Source organism: Vanellus vanellus (assembly GCF_965231255.1).
Source record: "Vanellus vanellus genome assembly, chromosome: 7".
Lineage (NCBI taxonomy): Eukaryota > Metazoa > Chordata > Aves > Charadriiformes > Charadriidae > Vanellus > Vanellus vanellus.
This window is the reverse complement of record NC_138912.1, coordinates 34,445,276-34,465,959: the sequence shown is the minus strand read 5'-3', so window position 1 is coordinate 34,465,959 and position 20,684 is coordinate 34,445,276. Positions and strand designations below refer to the sequence as shown.

Sequence of the window (20,684 nt, the reverse complement as noted above, 5' to 3'; positions counted from 1 at the left end):
GCCCTTTCTCAACATGGGAAAAAATTACAGACCCAACTAATTTCCTTGACAGGGAAGAGTTACATATGTTTTCCACTTGTAGTTTTTACGACAAGTTTACAATTTTGCCAAACCTGGAACTAATTGGGACTGCTTCCAAAAATGGTCCAATAAAGCCACAATGTGTACAGCTAGCCTAAAACGCAGCAAATGATTGTTTGCTTTTACATTTTTTTTCTATCAGGGAAAAGTTAGATTGCACAATTATTTCATTTAAGTTACTTAAACACTTACTGTTTCATATCCTCCCAGTTTTTGAGCAGCTTGAAACATAGTCCAAAGGTTAACTGTTAGAGGGACAATAAGTATTTAGATAAGCATTGCATTAACCAACATATTTCAAAGAAATGTAAATTAAACAGTTTAAAAAAAAAATAGAGGAAAAAAAAGCTCACAGCCCCTGAAAAAGCTCCTGTGAAACATTTTCCAAAGAGGTATTTACATAAGTTGAAGAGTAAATATTAGCCCATACTATATATATTTTTAATTACATATAAGAGAACTCACTTAGATTCTTTAACAGGACAGGAAAAATACACTGAGACAAAGGTAATAGGTTCATTTGACTTTGCTGATAAGAGGCACGGTGTAATGACTGTAGCATGTTTCCATAACTTTGATAATAAAAATTACCCATAGGGAAGAACGTTGCTTTTAATTATTTGTTTAATACTGATTTCATTAGCAAGCAAGCATAAGCCACATACCGGCTCACAGAGAAAGCTTATTGATTAAACAACAATATCCAATATTTACTGCAGCTCAGATAATGGCCTCCATAATCAATAAACAATAAGATGCATTCTAATGGGTCCTCTGCAAATGAACCTGGGGGAAGCACAAATGAAAATTACCATAATAATTATGATATGAGTAGTTGTGCCTTGCCCACGGCTGGGGGGTGGGAGGGACAGAGGCAATTCAATTCAAAAGATGTGTTGGGAGATGCTGCAGAAGTTCCTGCAGACCTCCTCCCCTCTCACGTGCTTTTCATCATAGCCCACTGTCCCACGAGGCCACTGCTTGCTGCTGGTGTATTTTATTTTATTTTATTTTATTTTATTTTATTTTATTTTATTTCATTTTATTGTAATTTTTATTTTATCTTATTTTAATTGCTATAAGAAAAATTGATGTCACAGCTCTATGGAAGATGTGTGCACTATTCCACCAACAAACAGTGATTCTCCATAGACACACTACAAATACTTCAGGGCACACTCGGCAATAACGCTGCAGATCACAGAGGACGGGATCTCCTCCTCCGCTGGGGGATGCTCTATTGTAGTGTACATACTGCTTTTCCCCACTAACCTATTTATACTGGCAATGTTTGCACAAGTCTTGCTGGACAAATAGAGAGCCCTGTCCTGCAAACATTTCTGCTCTTCTCAGCATACTTACTCTTGGCATTTAAGTATTTGCCGGATCAGGCCCCTAATTTATCACGAATGTCAAGCAACTTTCAGTGTATTTCAGCTAAATGTTAGCAGAGGGCCCTACCCCCGGTGGGGAATTTTAGAAATAATACTTTAGCTTGTTTTTCAAGCCCACCCTGTCCCCGTGCTTGAGGGAGTGCAGAATAAAATGGGGGGGGGGGGGGAAAAATCCTCTCTTCAACACAAAACGTTCTGAAAGCCTCATTGAACCTTGTACTGTTTCAAAGCTATCAAGAGCTTTGCTGAGGCCTTGATTTAATCTGAATCAATGCATAATGCAACGAAGCTGTTCATAGTACATTAATTTTACTTCCATTTCAAGCAGCCAGTTTTCAGACAAACACTGTAATCATTCAGAGTTATGTAAGTTTATAATGGCTGCTGGAGGCCTGTTGCAATCAGTGCCAATTGCTATTAGGTATGTAAATTGTTATGTAAAACATACAGGTTTGACATTCTTCATCAAAATAACACATGGTTTTAATCTGGGAGATAAATTAGCATAAATAATATTTCAATCCATGAAGTTCTCCCTTTAAGGAAATAAAGTATCATTCAATCTATGGATAAGGAGGAAAAATACCCCCATTTACAGCTTTTGTTGGAAACTCTGAAAGATCTACATTGAACTGCAATATTTATGTAAAATTTAGTTACAACTGTATCTTCTCCACCTACAATTGCTTTACAGATTGTGGCACTACAAACTGTACATGCCAAAGCAATTCTAAACATTGCATTCTGTATTAAACAGATACAGTCTGGTTTTACAGTCTCCAAAGTCAGTAATTTATTAACTATAAACACATTCTGGAGCTTAAAAATACGATCCCTTTTGTGCCTTTCTTGACCACCTTTAAATGTCTCCCTTTAATATTTGTCCTTTCATAAAGAACATCTGGGCACAATAAAGATACGTCATACTATTAACTCAGAAGAAAGGCATTACAGACGCTGCAGATTTACAAAACAGAAAACTAGAGAGTTTTCAACATGCCTATTTCTAGTCATAATCAGCGGATTTAAACCTATAAATATCCAGCAGCAACTACCCCAGAAGGAAGAGATGCAAATCTCGGCATAAGACAGTGAAATGCCTGGACTGGAAAATGTGTAGATATAAACACGGTCCCCCCATCCATAAGGCTTTAAAATAGGCTTCGTGTGCAAATGCTTTCTCCAGAGAAGCCAAACCATTCTAAAATGTCAAGAAGAAAGTGAGAAAAAGGATACTTACTCTGTTTAAAACCTAAATAGGGTATTCGTTCAATTGGTGTTTTCCTTTCTTTCATATATTTATAAAGAGCCACAAGGAAAGCCTGCTCATCAGCTCTGCATTCTTCACCTACGGCAATCTTTGATTTATCCTCACTTGAGCTTTTTTTACAGTTGCTGTTGTTACTCTTGGGTTTGGGCAAAGCTGACTTAGCCTCACATTTTACCTGGGAAAAGAAAAGATGTCATATCAGATCTGGGTAACCTTTAATTTTCAATTAAGGAATAAATACCCTCTCTTAGCAGGACGGATTGTTGAAAAAAGGAAGGCCAAACCATGCAACTGTGTTTGAGGGGAAACAAAGGAAGCTATTTATAGAGCTAAATGTCTTGTTCTGAATCTTAGTCACAACATTTTTAAATAGCCACATCTTTAAATCATTATAACCCATTGGTAATGCTCTCCAGATCTGCATTTTTATGACTATACATTGCTATGTCACAGACAGCTCCCATCTCTCACATACACTTGCCATTAGCAAGTCTAATAATAACCTTCATTCCAGGACTGACACTGAGCATTGTCAACTCCCGTAGACAACCCTTGGAGCTGAGGGTGCTCAGCCCCTTCCAGGAACGCTCAGCAGCCAGCTCTGAAACAACACATTTTTCCTCTCCTTTGGCCCACCAAAATAGATGCAAACCTTGGCAAGCCCTACCCAGGCACAGCTCTCAGCACACAAGTGGAGGTTCTGCTGTAGCACGGACTTAAGTCAAGTGAGTTTGAGCATCTGCTTAAACTTAAGCACAGCCCTAAGTATTTAGCAGAAGGAAGAGGCTGGCAGCCAAAGCCTGTCCTTGTAGATGCCAGCAGCCCCAACGCACACGAGTCCCAGAGCTCCACGTCTCCCACTGGCCTCCCCGGCAGACGTGTGCCAGTCAGGAAGTGAACAAATTGGAACCACTTTACCTCTCATCAGTATTCAAACACGGGAAAAATATCCAGTGAGACCGGCTTAATCCTGCAGTCCTCCTGAAGATAATCCTCTCATTGAATCAAGCAAATTACAACTCGAGCATTCCCATAATTTATGTATACAAAAAACAAAAGAGCAGAACCTTGCAAACTGATGTTTAAAAGCTCTCCATGACCAAGATGGAACTGATACACGTCCAGTGAAATACTGCAAGTCCTCTAATACAAGGTAGTGGGGGCTGGTTACATGTATTTTGAATTTGCACTATCCCTTCAATGCTTTGAGTTCTGTGAGGAGCCTTCTAGCAGCTCCGTACCCCATCCGAGACACGTCCTTTGGGATCCCAGAGGGAGCAGGGAGACTGTAAGAGCCAGTATTTGGTATTTTAGGAAGACAGCAGAGGAGAGCAGGGTATCTCGCTGAACAGGAAGGCAAGAGCTCTTGGTCAAGTAAGCCACTGACTCTCCTTCACTCTGCCCAATTCTACACCAGGTCAGGTGCTTCCTGGGTCCTTGCTGACATTTTGGAAGTAAGTGCTAAGAAGAGTGTTAGGTAAGTGCTTGTAAACAAACAAACGTATCATAGGAAAGACTATGATATGCTTATTTTATCTCAATAAAGCTACCTTGTGTTCAGGCTCAGGGAAAGCAAAATCTTTTCTTTTATACTCCTCCAGGATATTAACTTTGCAGAAAGCACTGACTTAATGTCAGCTGCTCCCATAGTTCTCCTCCACAGGTGTTGGACAAAGCAGTGCTAGCTCCTAACCAGATGACAGAAGTGGCCAGAATTTTCCAAGGTAATCAATGCTGCTGAAAAATCTCCCTGTTGGGACACCGCAGGGTACAGGCTCGCTCCTCCCAGGCAATGCGGCAGGGACTGGGAAATGGACTTCCTGGGGTATTTTTCCTGATCAGCTACCGCCGAAGTACGTCCGCTGTATTGCTCAATATTCTCTGGTTGCATGGTTCAAAGAGATACTGTCTTCCTATGGCACGAGACGTGATGTTTTGCCTTTTAGTAATAGATATACTCGTTGATTAAACCTCTGCAAAGATCCTGGTTTTCGTCCAAAACTCAATGGAACTAATGGGATTTTTTTCCTATTAAATGAACTTTGGATTTCCTCACGCACTTTTCAGTTCAGAGCTGTAATCCCTGACTTCTTTTACTTTGGCTCCTCACAAAATTATTTAACAGCTTCCCCTTATAAAGTTCAGATTACATTGTCATAATTTTCAATGCTATACCATTAGACTGGGTTTACGCTCCCAGTATGAACCCATGATTTTAATAAATTTAGGATTTTTAATTTGAGCTGCAAATTTGTTGCAATCTAAAAGTTGGAACAAATTCACTGGACCTGGGAACAATTTTTCAGTTTTGTCACCTACTCGCTAGGTAAAGTCAATCAATCAATCAATCCATCGTTTTAATGGATTTTCTTTTTCAAACTGGACGATTCAGAACTCTGGGCATAAATGCTAAATGAAAGCCTGGGCATGAACGCTAAATGAAATCAAAGCTCACGGCTATGTAAGCAATCTAATGGCAAGGGATGTTACTCCCAAGGAGACAAAAGGAAACAAAGAAAATAACATTTAAAAAGCCATCAGGAGTGAGAAAACCCCGTGCAACACACAACCTCCTTCTCTCCAGTGTACAGAGAAGTGAGATCAAAGAACCTGTGGAACTCAAACGTGCCAAAATGCAACGGATGGACTCCAGGCAGTGTCAGGTTCAATGAAGCTTTGCTGAAGGCTGCAATGCTTCATCCGCCCAGCATTTGAGGCCTCACTTCTGAAACTGCCCCACCATCTGACAGGAGATACGGATGAATGACACGACCAATGATTAACAAGAACCAAAAAGGGCCAAATGCCATTCTGGGTAATACCAGTGTAAATCCAGCATAAATGTATCGAAGTCAGTGACAGCGATGCCAGATTTGCACCAGGCGCCACACACCGACCTTCTCTCTCAAAACACTATTTTGAATCTTCCTAGAGGACAAAGATCTGGAGGAGGATCCCAAAGACAGAGTTTTGCTTGGCCCTGCTCTCTCTTCTGGTCTGCTCAGAAAGCCTGAATGACTCTGTTATTAAGGCAGAGTTCAATTTCCACAGGAGGAGTTAAGGCTCTTTGATCGTAGCCTCGGTGTGAGTAACACCTCCAAAGCGAGACCAAGGCCTAAGGCCCAGACGCTGCAGTGTGGATAAGCTGGAGGTGTACTGAGGTGGGCTGTGGGAACATCTGACCACCTCCTACTGTTGTGTTCCATCAGAGGTGTAAGATCCATTACCAAATGGCAGGTGAACACTCATGGGTACAGCCGTGTGTTTGTCTTCTGCCAGAGGTGACACACAACACAGACCACTACAGACCTGTGTTTTAGAGTTTCGATCAGACAATGGCCGAGCTGCTCAGAATAAATCTCCAGGTCTGAGAGCATGCCAGGCCACCTGTGGCCACAAGAAAAGCATATCCTGGCAACTTTTAAACTAATTTCTCAGATCTTACTGTACAAATGAAGTGCGAGTTTTACTTTAGCATTTGCACTAAGAGATGTAATGAGTAGATTCATTTGGGGACAATTTCCATTTTAACAAGTTAATCCTTTCAGCTATTCGAAATGGTCAGATCAGCCAGTTTTAAAAAGCCTTACAGCGCACTTCTGCACACTTTGAATGGCAATGCTTTTTGGGAGCACGAAGCAGGTACGATGACCGTCATGCTGGAGGCTGCAAGTCCCAAAAGCCTGTCCAGCACTGATGACATGTGAAGTATGAAAGGTTCCAGAGTCCTGGGAGTGTTTGGAGGATATACGTCTTGATATAAGTCTCTCCAGGAGAGCTCATCCTGCCTCAGTAGATGGCCACATGTTCTTGTGACTTTTACATTCCCAGCCTGGGAAGAAACTCCCCTGGGATCTTCCCCAGGCGGTACTAAAATGGATACAGTGGCCAGCAAGGAGATCAAAAAGCAAGAAGTGGTACACGAAAGACCCACTTTCCCCGGCAGAACCCGCAGGTCCAGGACCACATTGTCTGTGCCGCTTTCAGTCTCTTTTAAACAAGCCACCTACACTGGAACTTACTCAGAGCTGCTCCTACCCAACCAAATGCTCATCTGTGTCAGGTAACAGTAAAAGCCTACAAAATGATCTGCTGATGGTTCAAGGTAAACATGCCTAATGAGAACTAAGTTCTAAGAAGGTACAAAGCTTTCTAGTCACTGACAGCTGAGAACATGAAATTCAGCAAGTCATCACAACCATGTGGCTTGTGTTGGTCTTGATAGGCTCAAAACCAGTGTCTTCAGAATGACAGTTCTGCCATTTCCCGACCCAAACTGTGCAGCCACTGTGTCTCCATCAGAGCCGTCGCCCCACCACCCTAGAAATGAGGCTGCTGTCAGACACCAGGTACCATGATCTGAGGATGAACGCAGCACAACTTCTGGTCAAAAGGCATTTTAGCTGGAACAGGAATATGGCCAGGAACACTGCCAAAATATTTCAGCATCTGACCCAAGTAGATCTGTCCCTTTTACACTAGCAGTGTTCAACTCTGCTCTCCACGTACCCATTGTCAGCCTTGGTCAGAAATGGAACACGGACGTAGGAAGAAAACTGACTGTGAAGCCCAACATGGAGCTTAAGATGACTTAACATCCCAACAGTTCCTAACAATGAGAAGACAGTAGGTGGATCTCCACTCCCCCCCCCCTTTCCCCAAATACACTTCCCTTCCTTCCCCGGAAACCCACAGGCAGGGTCCGTATGAAGTGCAATACATCTGCTGTAGAGGGTTTCTGATTCACTGTCCCTCTTTTTAAAGTATATCCACATCCCTGAGACACAGATTGATGTGAAGAGCCACAGTGAAGTCAGTGTGACTACATGCAAAGACATTATATCACGAGCATGTCTATTATTTATAATGAAATTAAGCTGGCCAAGATAATTAATGCTATTAATATCTGCACAATGATGAGCACAGTATGACTAGATAAATAGGCGGAATTACTTCTTATCTGAAATATCCTCCCATTTGACTAGTAGGGTGAACCCAAATATAAACAGAGAGGATAAACAATTTGGTATGAAGTGTTACTGTTGTTTTTAATTATCTAATACCTATATATCAGGTGCTGAAGAGGCTGAACTACTTGCGCTACAATCTGGGGTGCTCTGACAACATGGGCCATGCTGCAGTTTGCTGGCAATATTTTAACATGAAAAACATCTTGGGGGAAGGGGGAATTGAGGCAAATTGAGACATCTTCACACCGCGGCTTTTGCACATTCTTGCACTGAGCAAAAACATTCAGGCAAACTCTACAGTATCTGGCAGGACCCCGCAACTCAACACACCAGGCTCCATCGCCTTTTACCATGCCTGTCTAATACGATAGTACAGACTCCAGCTGAGCACAATAGGGCACAAAAAGAAGAGAAACAGTGACTTAAGAGCAGAGCTTCATCATGAACTTCAGCCTCTTTTATCGTCATCAACAGAAGGCACAATTTTAACTGAACTCCTAGGGAGGAGGAGGAGGTGGAATTTAATTTGCCTTCCTATGAGAAACTGAGAGCAGAACACTTCCACTTGACCTCTTTAACCTCCTAATCTCCCAGGACATTCACTGCACACAACAATACAACGTAAATGGATCTATAGATTCACTGTATTTCCTAAAGAGATGGTCACAACAATGGAAGCGTTTTTCAGATACACATCCATCTAATTTATTGAAACAATGGATTTGGGAGGAGTTGGCCTAAAAAATCAGTCTATGCAAACCTGTTCAGCTGTTTAGCTCAAAAGTATCACAGTGACAAAGTTCTGCCTCAGATAAAAATCTACAAGTATTGCTCTAAGTAATTTTCCGTCTTTGCATCTTACAGTTTCAAATTAAATCATCTTGAAAGGAGCCATTTGTACTCTTTTTTTTTTAAGAGAAAGACAAATTTCTATTTAAAACCACACAGGCAACATAGAAAATACGACGTAAATTACATTACAGAAACTCCATTTTAAAATATTTTAAGGAAAAGACACAAACCCATAAATATCTAAAAGATTAAGTCTATAAAGACAAACCAATGATCCAATTTTTACTTGCAGTATGGGCGAAGCACTGCAGCACATACAGAAGACTCTGTAAAAGCATGCACTATTCAACAAACCCTGGAACATGCAGCTCAGCACTAAGTATTAAAGAAACAGCCCAGTTTGGTGTTTTTTTTTTTTTTTTTTTAAGCTTTAGTACTGAATTTCTGCCTTTATCTTTTTTTTTCCCCGATTAAAAAAAAGTAGAGATCTTAACATCAGGGTAATGTCGTTTGTGTGTGCTTCTTAGAAACCATTACTGAAGCAGCTCTTGTTTCATAGTCTGTTTATCTTCAAACTTATATTTAGAAGTACATTGTAACAGGGTGAGCTGCTCCCTGGTTTATTTTTAATTCGAAGATACTGTCACAAACTATGTTTGTGTGTCACAGAATGTGAAAACTAACACTAGATGCCAAGAAAGCTTAAGCACTACCAGTTACCAACAAGCTGATAGCATTAGGTTGTTAGGTGATTATAGTTGCTGGTAACTTTGAACACAGACACAATTTAAAGTGAAGAATAAAACTATCGAAAAAAAATTACATTCTTCTCCCCAAGAAAACAAGTTACATTCTAAATTTGAAACAGCATGCTGGGAAACAAAGGCAGGGCTGTACCTAAAAAAGGAGAGTGTACTGAAAAGAGTATTATTAAGTGATTTACCTTGGCAACAGCTTTGCTTTCAGAATTATTGTTGGAATCCTTAATGCCATTTAATGAATCTCTTCTCTGTGGGCAAGGCTTCTTTTTGCGCGGTCTGCCTTTAAGATTTGGAGCTGAAAATTAATGGAGAACAATTTGAGCACATTGTCTTATACTGGATTCTTAACAGCTGAAAGCATAATAAATAATTCCACTACAATCAGTCACAGAAATGTACACATCTGTCTACAGTAAATGCTTATTACCAGATTCCCATCCTCCATGGGTTACATCTTGACACACTATATGTTTCTATAGAATATCCCCCAAGGCTAATCTATTCTACTTTCACATAACTAATTAATATAAAGTCAAAGACTGGTCTCTGAAGGACTTGGAGAGAAAGCACAACTATTTCTCCATGGTACAAAAAAGAACGAAATAGAATATTAATAGGTAACTTTGCATTGATCAGCCTGCTGCATTTATTATTTCTAATCTTCAAGTAAGAGTACTAACTACTATTTTCAACTTGGAGAAACATCTGGTTTTTGAAATGTTCTGAAATATTGAAATTCCTTACAGCTCCAAGAAATGTTTATGTATCCTGTCATTCTTGTCTAAGTTCTTCTAAAAAAAGTTAAAAAAAAAAAAATTACCCCCGAGTCCTGAAATGAATCAAAAAACCCCTTAACAACTAGTTCTGGAAGTTGACAAGTACTGAAATAAGTGATTGATTGTTTCATAAGGGTTACATACCACACATATAAATTAACATGAATCACTTTCAGTTTTGGCCAATTCTTAAGATAAAACAGCTCTGAAATAACACAGTGACTAAATCCTAACCATGCTGAGCCATACGTAGAACGGGATATGGATCATCATAAAAAATATCAGACTCATCTTTCAATAGTGGTATTACAATATAAATTATGATCACATATAGAAATAATAGATGAAGCAGATGTTTGCTCATTATTACGTGTCCTGCCTGCTTTCAGATTTAAAAATCAGCCTCCGACTACTATGGCAACATTTTAAATGATAAACAATCATTAACTAATGACTGTACCAAAGAAGATAATTTCCTTTAAACCTTTAATTTCTAGGTAACCATTGTTTTCGTTACTTAAAGGGATGATTAGAACAATGTCAGAAATCTAAACACCACAAACCTCTTGAGTGCCTTCTAATTGTTTCTAATCTTACATTTGTCACACAGTAAGCCAGTGGTTTCAGGACATTTTACATTTTAATTAGCTTGCAAACACAATAAAGGGTGCTAATTTGATTTTATAGTTTGAGTAACAGTGTCATATTTGATCTGTTCATAGAAAAAGAAAAGCCATGGGTTTAAAACCAAAAGTCCGAAAGACATAACCTTTTTCTTCCCCCAGCACTGGCACACGGTAAAAAAATATATATATATATATATATATGCATGTGCCTACGTGTGTAAGTCCGTATTTGTGTATATATAAAAATATGTTTATCTCCCTACAGAAACATCTCCCTCTATCTCCAGTGAAGCACATTCTGCTTATTGAAAAGTACTGCAGAAAGCAATTCTGAAATTGTCATCTGAGGCTAACATGCAAAATCAAACAAAGAGAGAAAGAAATTATTACCCATTCCAGTCGACAAACATCTGCCTGATTTATATCTGTACTCATGAATGCTACAGCATGTGACTGCACACTACGTCGCTGGAAGTCTCGACTTGGTGTGGATGTCAGTCTTACACAAAATGAACACTACGAGTATTTGCTCCGTGCTTAGAAATCCCCTCCCCCAGCCGCTCCATTACTCATATAAACAGAGATGAGCGACTCGGCGGGAGCGTGGGATGAGCTCCGAGGACTCCAGCGCCGGCTGCCAGACTGCCAGCCCCGGCCACGCCGCCCTGCCTTATTTATATACTCCACTCAACCCTCCGTCGCCGATGCCCTCCCGATGCTTACTGCTTTCTGCACACGACCTGGATGGGATGGACAGATCCTTGACCATGGCTAGCCCCAGCAGTCACACCTTCTTTAAAAAGGTACTGAAGAAAATAGAAACGTTCCCGCAATTTACCACACGCTGGCACATGCGTTAAAACGTTAGCCTTCGAACGAACGGATTCCTGACCCGGTCCAACCAACAGCCGGAGCGAGACGTGGTTCAGCTAGGATCAAATACACTTGCACGTGTATTACTTTTTTTTTCTTTCTTTCTTTTTTTAATAAATAAACTAGTTCAAGGCTCAATGTTTCCCAAACATACTTGTTATCCTGAGTTTTGGCACTGTACTTTGTACCACACTATAAAGCACTCCTAATGTTTTGCTAAAAGCTTTCAAAGCAAGGAGGCATTTGTTCCTAAATTCCAGGTATATTGAGCTTGCGCATAAACACTGTTTGAATTGGAGCCTTCCACGGCAGAACTGGCACAAACCCACTATGAAATGGGGTATTTGCATTCTCCCCGTGGCTCGGGAGCTGCAGCACACACGAGGACCGTCCCACACGCCCCACCGTATGACTTCAAATCACTTCAGATCTGATTCCAGATCAGATGCACAATTAACAAGAAAGCAGCAATGGGAATTAAGAAGGCCTTTGCCTCTAGTATCTACTCCGTTAAAGAAAACATGTTAAATAGTTCCAGTCACACTTGAAACAAAGCCATTAACAATTTTCATTACAAATAAATGCATTATTCGAAGATTATTTATATTTCAGCTACATCCATTTTGTTCTCTTGAGCTAGGAAATATGACTAGGACTGAAGGAATAATTTACAAGTCACATACTTGGTTCAATTTTTTTTCTTCATTTCTGACATTCATGAGCACACTGCAGATTTCTTGAATTTGTTATTCATAATTATTTTAAAGCAATTTTACACACATGTTGTGGCTTAGTCCCAATCAATTTTCCTGATGACACTGGATGTTCAGTATGTACTGGACAGCTAAGTGAATATCCCATGGTTTTTTTCTGCTTTCTGGTGGAGAAGGACTTCTGGCACGACAACCCGAGGATATCTGAAACAATTCAATTTCTTCACATGTTTGTGCATATGGCTTTCAAATTCATTTTCTGAAAGCATTTGTGGCAGTGAGACCTGATAACTTGTACATTCCCAGAAGGTGAGAACATAAGCAAAGCAAATTAAAGTGAAGAATTGAATAAATAAGTTCAGAAAAGAGTTTGCATTTATTTGCCACCTCTTCAGTCGAAGTGCCTGAAACAGGAGGATGAGAGATATGACATACTACCAGTTTAAATACTTGCTTTCCTGTGCATTTGACAACATGTTTGCTTTTGCCAATTTGTGGGCTTTTTCTCTTCCTTTCTTTTTGCTCCCTGATCTATCTGAAAGAGGGTAAAACTCACCTACTGAACACTGGGACCCTTGATGGGCTGCTGGGAACTTTTTTTGCCTCTACTTTGGTGGGATTCAAAGGATCAATATTAGCCCAGCACAGCTGTCAGCGTAGACGTACACCCGGTACAGTACAAACGGCCCAGACCTCCAAGTTCGGACCTCCAGTGGCCAAAGGGCATTCGTCCACTTGAAGCCCACACAGGCCTACGCGTTGCTGACTCAAGGAGGCTCTTCTTGAGATTACAGCTCATCCCAAGTTTGCTAGTCATCACAAAGGGCAAGTTCATTTAGAAAATGGCAATGCACAAGAAATTATCTTCCTTGCAAAACCTGTAGGTGCGATAGCAATCTAGAGCCCAGCAGGGAAAGCCACTTCACCTGCTGAGTCCTCGCAAACGTTTCAGGTGTGACCAGGTAAAACATAGCCAGCTGCAAAACGTACACAGTACGAGCTAACACTCCTCGTGTTCGGAGAGCTTGAGGAGCACGAGGCCACGCTTCCCAGCTTGGACTGGTTATCTCTCCCGTATACGTCACCATCATGCCTGCTACCCTTGCCCATCAACAGGAGTTCAGAGGGACCATTTCAGCAACCCTCGGACGCCAGTTTTATATCAGCATGTTGTTTCCTTGTTTCCCTGAACAGCAGATCCAGGCGGTGTCATTTGAACAAACTTGTCCCTCAGAGCCCACCAACCCGGCTGGCCCCGCAAGGCAACCACCACCGCTGGCAACACTGCCCACCGCTGCAGAGGATGCTGAGGCTACAACCGGGGGTTTCACAAGGAATCAAGCAAGAATTCAAGATGAACAAAGATCTAACTCCAGCGCAAGCATTTGTAACCGTCAAGAACAAAAGGTGTGATTATTAACTAGTACGTATGCGGCGTGGACTTTCTTTTTCAGCTGACTACTACTTGATGGTAAAAGTCTTGTGCTCCTGATTAAGTGAAAGCACGTGAAATGGATATGCCATGAGTATCAACAGTTACACAAACCATGACGACAACCATAACTTAAAAACTCTTCCCATTCTGGAATATGTCTTATTGCCGTCTCTCAGGGAAAAGAAAATTATTTATAGGAATCTGCCCAGAGACAGGAATGTTTTCTTCCCCTTCATGTTTGAAAGGGTCCATGGGTGTTGTGTGGAAATAGGTAGTCACCACAAATCACACAGAGATTGCTGCGTGCCGTTTGACATCAGGGATCAGTACTTCTCGGAAGACCATGAAACGTTAAATTGTGATTGAGCGGGACACAAGGAGACTGGGCAGCAGAAATAAGAAGAGGAAACGGCTTGTGCCTGTGCCAGTGGAGTGAGGGAGGGAGATGGGGAGCTAGAGAGGGGAGAGGCAGGAGGTGTGCCCCCAGCCCACTCCTCCTGCGCCGCAGGGAGGGAGAGGTCTCCTTCCAAATCACACGCTTCCCATGCCGGCCTGGGCCACAGCTGGCCATCCATGCTGTGCCAGTCTCCAGCGTGCTACGCTACGGCAGTAGGGTGCAGGAGAAGGCAGCCACGATCCCCCTGCCGAGCTGTTCCTCCCCCTGCACATGGCTCTGGGGTGAGAGGGAGGGGAGGAGTAATGCCCTCGGCTTTTTCTGTTTGGGTAGCGGAAACAACTTCTGCTGGCCACAACCATGCTGAGCTCCTTCCCAGCACCCTTTGGGCTGTCTAGAAACTCCCTCCCTACCTGCAGGAGAGCAGAAGGAGGAGCACACAGCCATGGTCTTCATGAGTAGGGAGTGTAAGGGCAGGTGAGGTGCAGAAGCTGCCGCTGCCACCTCCTCTCTGCAAACCCTCACTCACACGCACACCTGCCTTTAAAAAAGCCAGAAGCATTTAGTCCCCGATGTAATGTAACTGCCCTCAGTAATCTGAAATTAAGATTTAATCACTCTTTTCTTCTTCCTAGATGGAAACTTGTACCTTGCGTCCTCCTCCCCAAACCGTGGCTAAGCCCTGCAGTGCCAAAACACCAGCAATGCCCTACAGGTCTTTATTATAGACCATTACACCTGAGAGGTTAAATGCAAACCCTGTGCTATGCACGGCACAGGGAGTTAGATTACCTGTAGACGTAGATTGGCAAGTCTTCGCTGGCTAAAATGTACCCCGGGAAGAAACTGACCCAAAGCCTGTTCTTGTGAGCTGCATATGGACCACCATAATCGAACAAGGACAATACAGAGGCACCTACAGCAGAGAATTAAAGACCAGGTGGTGGAGATAAGCTCAGTAGCAGGCTCTGATGCACAAAACAAGAGAGCCACACAGAAAAAGAGTAGCTCAGGGTTAATGCTGCTCACACCAGCTAGACGGTTCTTCAAAGCTAGAGGGGCTTTCTGTTCATGAAGCCACGGAATCATTGCTCAAAAAGTACATCTTCCCCTCCAGCACTCTCATCAGCCTGTGCAAGCATCAGGATATTGTAGGTGATTGGGAGATGGCCATAAGGTGCGGAAGGAGATGGCCACTCACTCAGGAAATTCATAAGGTTGTGTGGTCACTGCTCTCCTGCCACTAACACCCTCAGCTGCTCAACTTTCAGGGACGCTGTCTGCTCAGCAGGACGTGGGAAACAAAAACATTTCCAAGCCTTGCCACCTAGTACAACCCCCAGCTCTGGGTTAAACCCAAGGACGGCAAGTTCTATGCTAGGGAAAGAGAAATGCCCAAGAACGGGAGCTGCTGAGGTCAGCCGTGATGAAACACTACACACTGTGGAAAAGCGTAGGCTGCCACAAGAAGACAGCACCTCCACCAGCCACCTTCTTTACCTGCATCCCCAGGAAGGGGAAGTGACCTCTGGGCTTACCACCTCCCTGTTATCAAGTCAGCCTCACTTAAGCCACCTCCATGCCAAGAATGCAATGTACTATGTACACACGGCCACCCCCAGATGCACAAATAAGTCAAGAGACAATGGCTGTGGTTTTGGGGTACCTGACTTTCGTAGGTTAGTTATAGTAGAATCATCTCCTTTTTAGGAGTCCGACTATCCTTTTAAGCCAAATGAGTTCAACCCTCCCCCTAACACTGTTCTCTAGATGCACATATTTTGGCTGATGTAAAAGATGTGTTGTTATAGGGAGGGTGTTAAAAAAAATAGCGGCCTTCACACAGCTGAGGTCAAGCTACGTTGGCACTTTGTCAAAATCAGTGGTGGAGCCAAGAGTTTTTATTTAATGAGCCTGGAATGCATTACCTCATTTGTCATACCTGGATCACTTACTCATGCTGAGTCCAAAATAACCTTGGACCTTGTTGGCTGCTCAACAAACCATGTAAGTAAACAGTACTGTACTCATGCCTAAAACATGTACCTTTTTCTTGCTCGCTCCACATTACTTACTCTAGAGAACATCTAAGCAATTGTAATGCCCACGATCAAAGTTCTCGCCTCTTCTAGGCCTCTCTGATCTGCATAACTATTTCCTGATATGACTTTTGATTATGGTTTGCTGGTACTCCAGTTTCTCAGAAACACTTCAAAAGCGGGAGAAAAAAGGAAAAACGAAAAGAAAAGGGAAGGACAGCCATTGCCGTATTTCACTGAGGAATGTACTGGGATAGCTGCTCAGCATTGCTAATGCACTTACAACTTACACTGCCAACGAGATTCTGGCTGCCTGTTGGTTTTGTGACCGTGTTTCTGTGGAAAGATGAAGGAAGAGGAAGGAACACCAGCTTTTTTTTGCCAACTGCAAGAGTATCACATTACAAAAAACACGACTGGGCTTGAAAAAATCAAGGGCCATCAGCAAAGAAAGGCCAGTGGAAGACCTGGGTCTACATATAGGGTAGGCTTACAGAGTCAGGTGAGCTCTAAACATGAGAGGAGCGAGTGCACCAGAGGGAGGTAATCACAAAGTCAGGATTAGGATGGAGTACTGGAAGGTGCAAGAAGTTAATAAACAGGGATGTACTGTGGCACTGGGTTCAGAAGAGAATTGTGCTTGCTTGAAGCAAGCTGCAGCACACTTGCTAAATGTATCAACAGACTCTCCACCCTGTAGGACACCTCACAGAATGTCTCCTCGCAGAATCCTTTTGCACTGTGCCAGTCCTTCATACGTCTTCCAGTTTTCACACACACGCACAAAAGTTGTGATACCAGAATGGTTGGCCCTAAGCTGCAAAACCCTCAGTAGATAGAGAACAGACTAGGAGACTTTCCCTCTCAGGCAGGTGGAAACGGCAGGATGTGTCAGATCACAGAGCTATTCACGATTCAGGTGCCAAACAGAAGCTGGAGGTGGCATACGGAGGTGCCTGGCCATCAAAGTCAAGGTGAGAAGAATGGTCCCAAATCTCCAGAAAATCCGTGAACCAACCATGCCTGCTGGCAGGTGGCAAATAGCTGGTTGCTGAGGACACCCCTAAAGCAGCCTGACAAAAGTTAGCTCTTGGCTGAAAAATATGCTTACATGTTGCACCTTTTAAAATGTAATGAATAGAAAGTTAACAGTTTTAATGGTTTTAACACTTACCCCTCTAGGGGGCTTCTGGCATTCTGCAATATCTGAAAGTTAAGAAAAGCATATTGCTATATTTAAGCACAGTCTCAACAACTGTTCAAAGGTTAGCAAATCTCACGTACTGTTCTGGAGTCCCAGCTGCTTTCTTGATTTCCTCATCACCTCCATCTCTTTGTTTTCTCTCCTTCACCTCATTCCCTTTTCTGCATCCTGAATGCACGATCTTACATTTCATTTATTTTCCTTTCACCCCTGAAAGTTTATTTTAAAGCTTGTGCCTCCTGGAAACAGGGTCCAAGTAGGAGTGCCTGGGGCATTTATCGCCCAGGCACACCGAGCAGAGCTGGGGAAGACAAGCAAGTTGCAACCAACCTAGTATTGCATCAAAGGCTCAGAAATTAAAGTGGCCGCAAAATAAAGCAGAAGATCGGACTACACTAAAACCCCCAGATCTTTGTTTCGGAAACAGCAGTATCAGCTGAATTCGGGGAAACTTCGGGATTCTAAGTACGCCTGCAAGAGTCAGTGATGAGCACCTACCAACAACGAAAGCTCTCATTGAGCTCTGGAGGTCACACAGCCTCTCCACAAACAGCTTTGGTTACTCAAGCTGCACACAGAACAATTTGAACATTAAAACTATTTTTACTGCACTTTTCCTAAATGCAAACACTTCTTTATTCCTTCCTTTATCACTGAACGTGCCAGACCCGACCAGGAAACTCCAGAGTACAGCAGCAAACAACCTTGCAGGGAACACTAAGGATCCACGCTGCTTTCTAACCCACAGGGAGAAAGAGCAGGCTTGTGTAGCCATTTCTGAAAGTTTTGCTTTGGAAATGAGATATCCCATGCTCCATGTGGGGAAAATCAATTTGCTACCTCTCTAAAGAAAACATTCCTCATTTGGAAATAAGTGAAACAGACACTTCCTTGTGCGGATTAATGTGGAGACATATGACTTGCTGCAGACTGTTGTTTTGACCCCCCTCCTGACCAGACAATCTCTGAAAAAAGCAAAAAGGTGGTATTTTTCATGGATTACAGTTCAGACTAGCATTGCTTTTAATAGAAAAGTTAGAGGCATTGCAAATACCAGGTTGGCCAATTATGCCAAAAATTGAATGTTTTTCGTTTCCATGGAAGACGGGGACAAGACTCAGGACGAGGCCCGGAGTCTCATTTTCTTCATTTCAGCATGGTTAGAAGTTAAGACTTTTGCTTTATATGGGCTTCTTTACGTCCTGCTGACTAATTTGGGGTTTAAAAAAATGGGGAAAGAATTTTTTTTCTTTGGACAAAATCTATACAAGTGTTAGAAATTATGAAGTGCGGTAAATTGAAAAGGGAAGCTGAAGACTTCAGAGAAAAATCTATGCCTGACACATATGTGACATTCAAGTAGACCTTAGAGCAAATTAAAATAATAATAATAAAAAAATCCAGTGTAGGCCTATAATACTGGCTACAGATGACAGGATTATTATTAATGATTCAAAAAGAGGCAGAGGTGTTTGGTAAATATTTGTTCCGTATTTGCAAAGAAGCCAGATGATATGCTTGCAAAAGAACATAATTAAAGCCAGTCAATTGACTTGGTTTTACAGAAACCAGATCTTAAAACAACAGAAAAGAAAAACAAACAAAGCACCTTATTTTATACTTTGAAACTCTAAGCTTGGTTAGAGAAACTAGCTACACGCCTGGAACTTACCTGCATTTCAGTAAGACAGCTGATTTAATACTAGATAACACTTTGATTAAAAAACAGCACTATGTAATTTTATTCAAGCATATATTAAATGGATTAAGAACTGGCTAAATGATAGAGCTAAAAGCAGGCATCGGTGGGGAATTTCTATCAAATGAAAATATTTCTGGTGGGATTCCAAAGGGGTTGCTCTTAGCCTTGCTAGTATTCAACATCTTCTTCAGTGAAATAAATATAAGGGCCCCGACAGTAACGTGCACACTGACGGAAGGACTTGCTAACACTGAGTTTTACAAATGAGTAATCAGAAGGAAAGACGCACCACGGAAACGCAATGCTCTTCAGTACAGCTCCAGCACGAAACCTGTGAGCAAGGACTACAGGTCCCACTGACCAAGCCAAGGGTGACACTTCACAGATCAACCTCCCACTGGAAATTCAACATACTCTGGTAGGAGGATGTTGTGGCCAAAAAGAGGTCTGCCTTCAAGAGGGAGGTCTGAATAAGTCAAGCTGTGCTGGTTTTGAGCAAAAATGACTGAGAAGTGACTTCACCAGGTAATACGAGTGCCTCAAAGGTGAGAAAAAGCTAGTACTCAGAAGCGAGGAGGCATGATCAGGCATGCCAAAGCACTGCAGTCCACATGCGTGCTCTCATGCCAGTATATGGAAGCATGCGTATGCCCAGCTTGCAGAAGACCTTTCAGGAAAAGCTTGAGCCAGACACAAGCTGGTGTGCACAGTGCAGGAAGAAATGCATGCAATTTGAGGGTCTTTGTCAAGACATTGGACTGGAGCCGAGCGTCCCGCCTCAGCCATGGACGAGGGTCGGGTCCAGGCTGCTGCTGGGAGAGCCTCTCCGCTGCGGGCGGCTGCAGCAGCCTGGCTGGCTGCACGGAGGAGGCGTCCAGCTGTCTGGCTGTGCTCCTTGCTCAAACAGCTGTTTCCCTTCTCCTACAGAAAAAAGGTGGTGAACTGGATGAAAGCATTTGCCGGTAATTTTGGCCGATGAGCCACTGCTTGGGGTTCATACCAGATTAGATGACTCAGTGGTTCTTCTGGTGAGAAACTGCAAGAGCATAGGATCAAATACCATGAAGGACTGTGCCGTGCAGGACAAGGAACGTGAAGAGCTGTAGCCTTGATTCAGCAAAGTACATGCCTAAGTTGTAAAGACCTGGAGCACGCAAAGACCTCTGATGACCTCACTGGGGCTATTCACATCTTTGAGGCTGAGCCTGTGTTAAGCACGGAACACGACAAAGCCAGCATGACTCTCTCTCTCACTAATGGGAAAGATGCGTTCAAACCCTGAACAAAGAAATCGTCCTATCTCATCATGAAACACCACGTGCTTGGGCAGCATCACAGGATCAGACATGGGTTCACCATGTTTCCCTTTCCCTCAGAAATCTGCAGGCAGCCTCCAGCCTCCAAGCCCTACGCCCCCAAAAGGTCACCCCCTGGGAAGCTGCACCCGGCGGACGGGGGCTTCACTTTCTGTAGGAGGGTCACAGCAATGCTCAAGAAGTGCACATCTGACTTCTCAGAATAGCCTGGGTTTAAAAAAAAAAAAAAAAAAAAAAAAGAGGATAAAGAGAAAAAAAAAGGCAAAGAGCAAAGAGAGGAAAGAGTGAGCAGGCACAAACGGGTTGTGTAATAGCCAAGACAAAAGCAGCTCAAACAC

The 20,684-nt window shown here is 42.6% G+C and overlaps 1 protein-coding gene across 1 annotated transcript in view; it reads right to left on the bottom strand.

Moving 5' to 3' along the window:
- The window catches only part of ARID5B (AT-rich interaction domain 5B), a 108,146-nt gene that overhangs the window by 28,082 nt on the left and 59,380 nt on the right, over nt 1-20,684 (bottom strand). The window contains exons 3-5 of the mRNA XM_082486590.1: nt 9,451-9,563; nt 2,716-2,920; nt 274-326 (exon numbers count right to left, since the gene is read on the bottom strand). Of these exons, the coding sequence (XP_082342716.1) occupies nt 274-326; nt 2,716-2,920; nt 9,451-9,563 (371 nt within the window). The remainder of the gene's footprint in view (nt 1-273; nt 327-2,715; nt 2,921-9,450; nt 9,564-20,684) is intronic.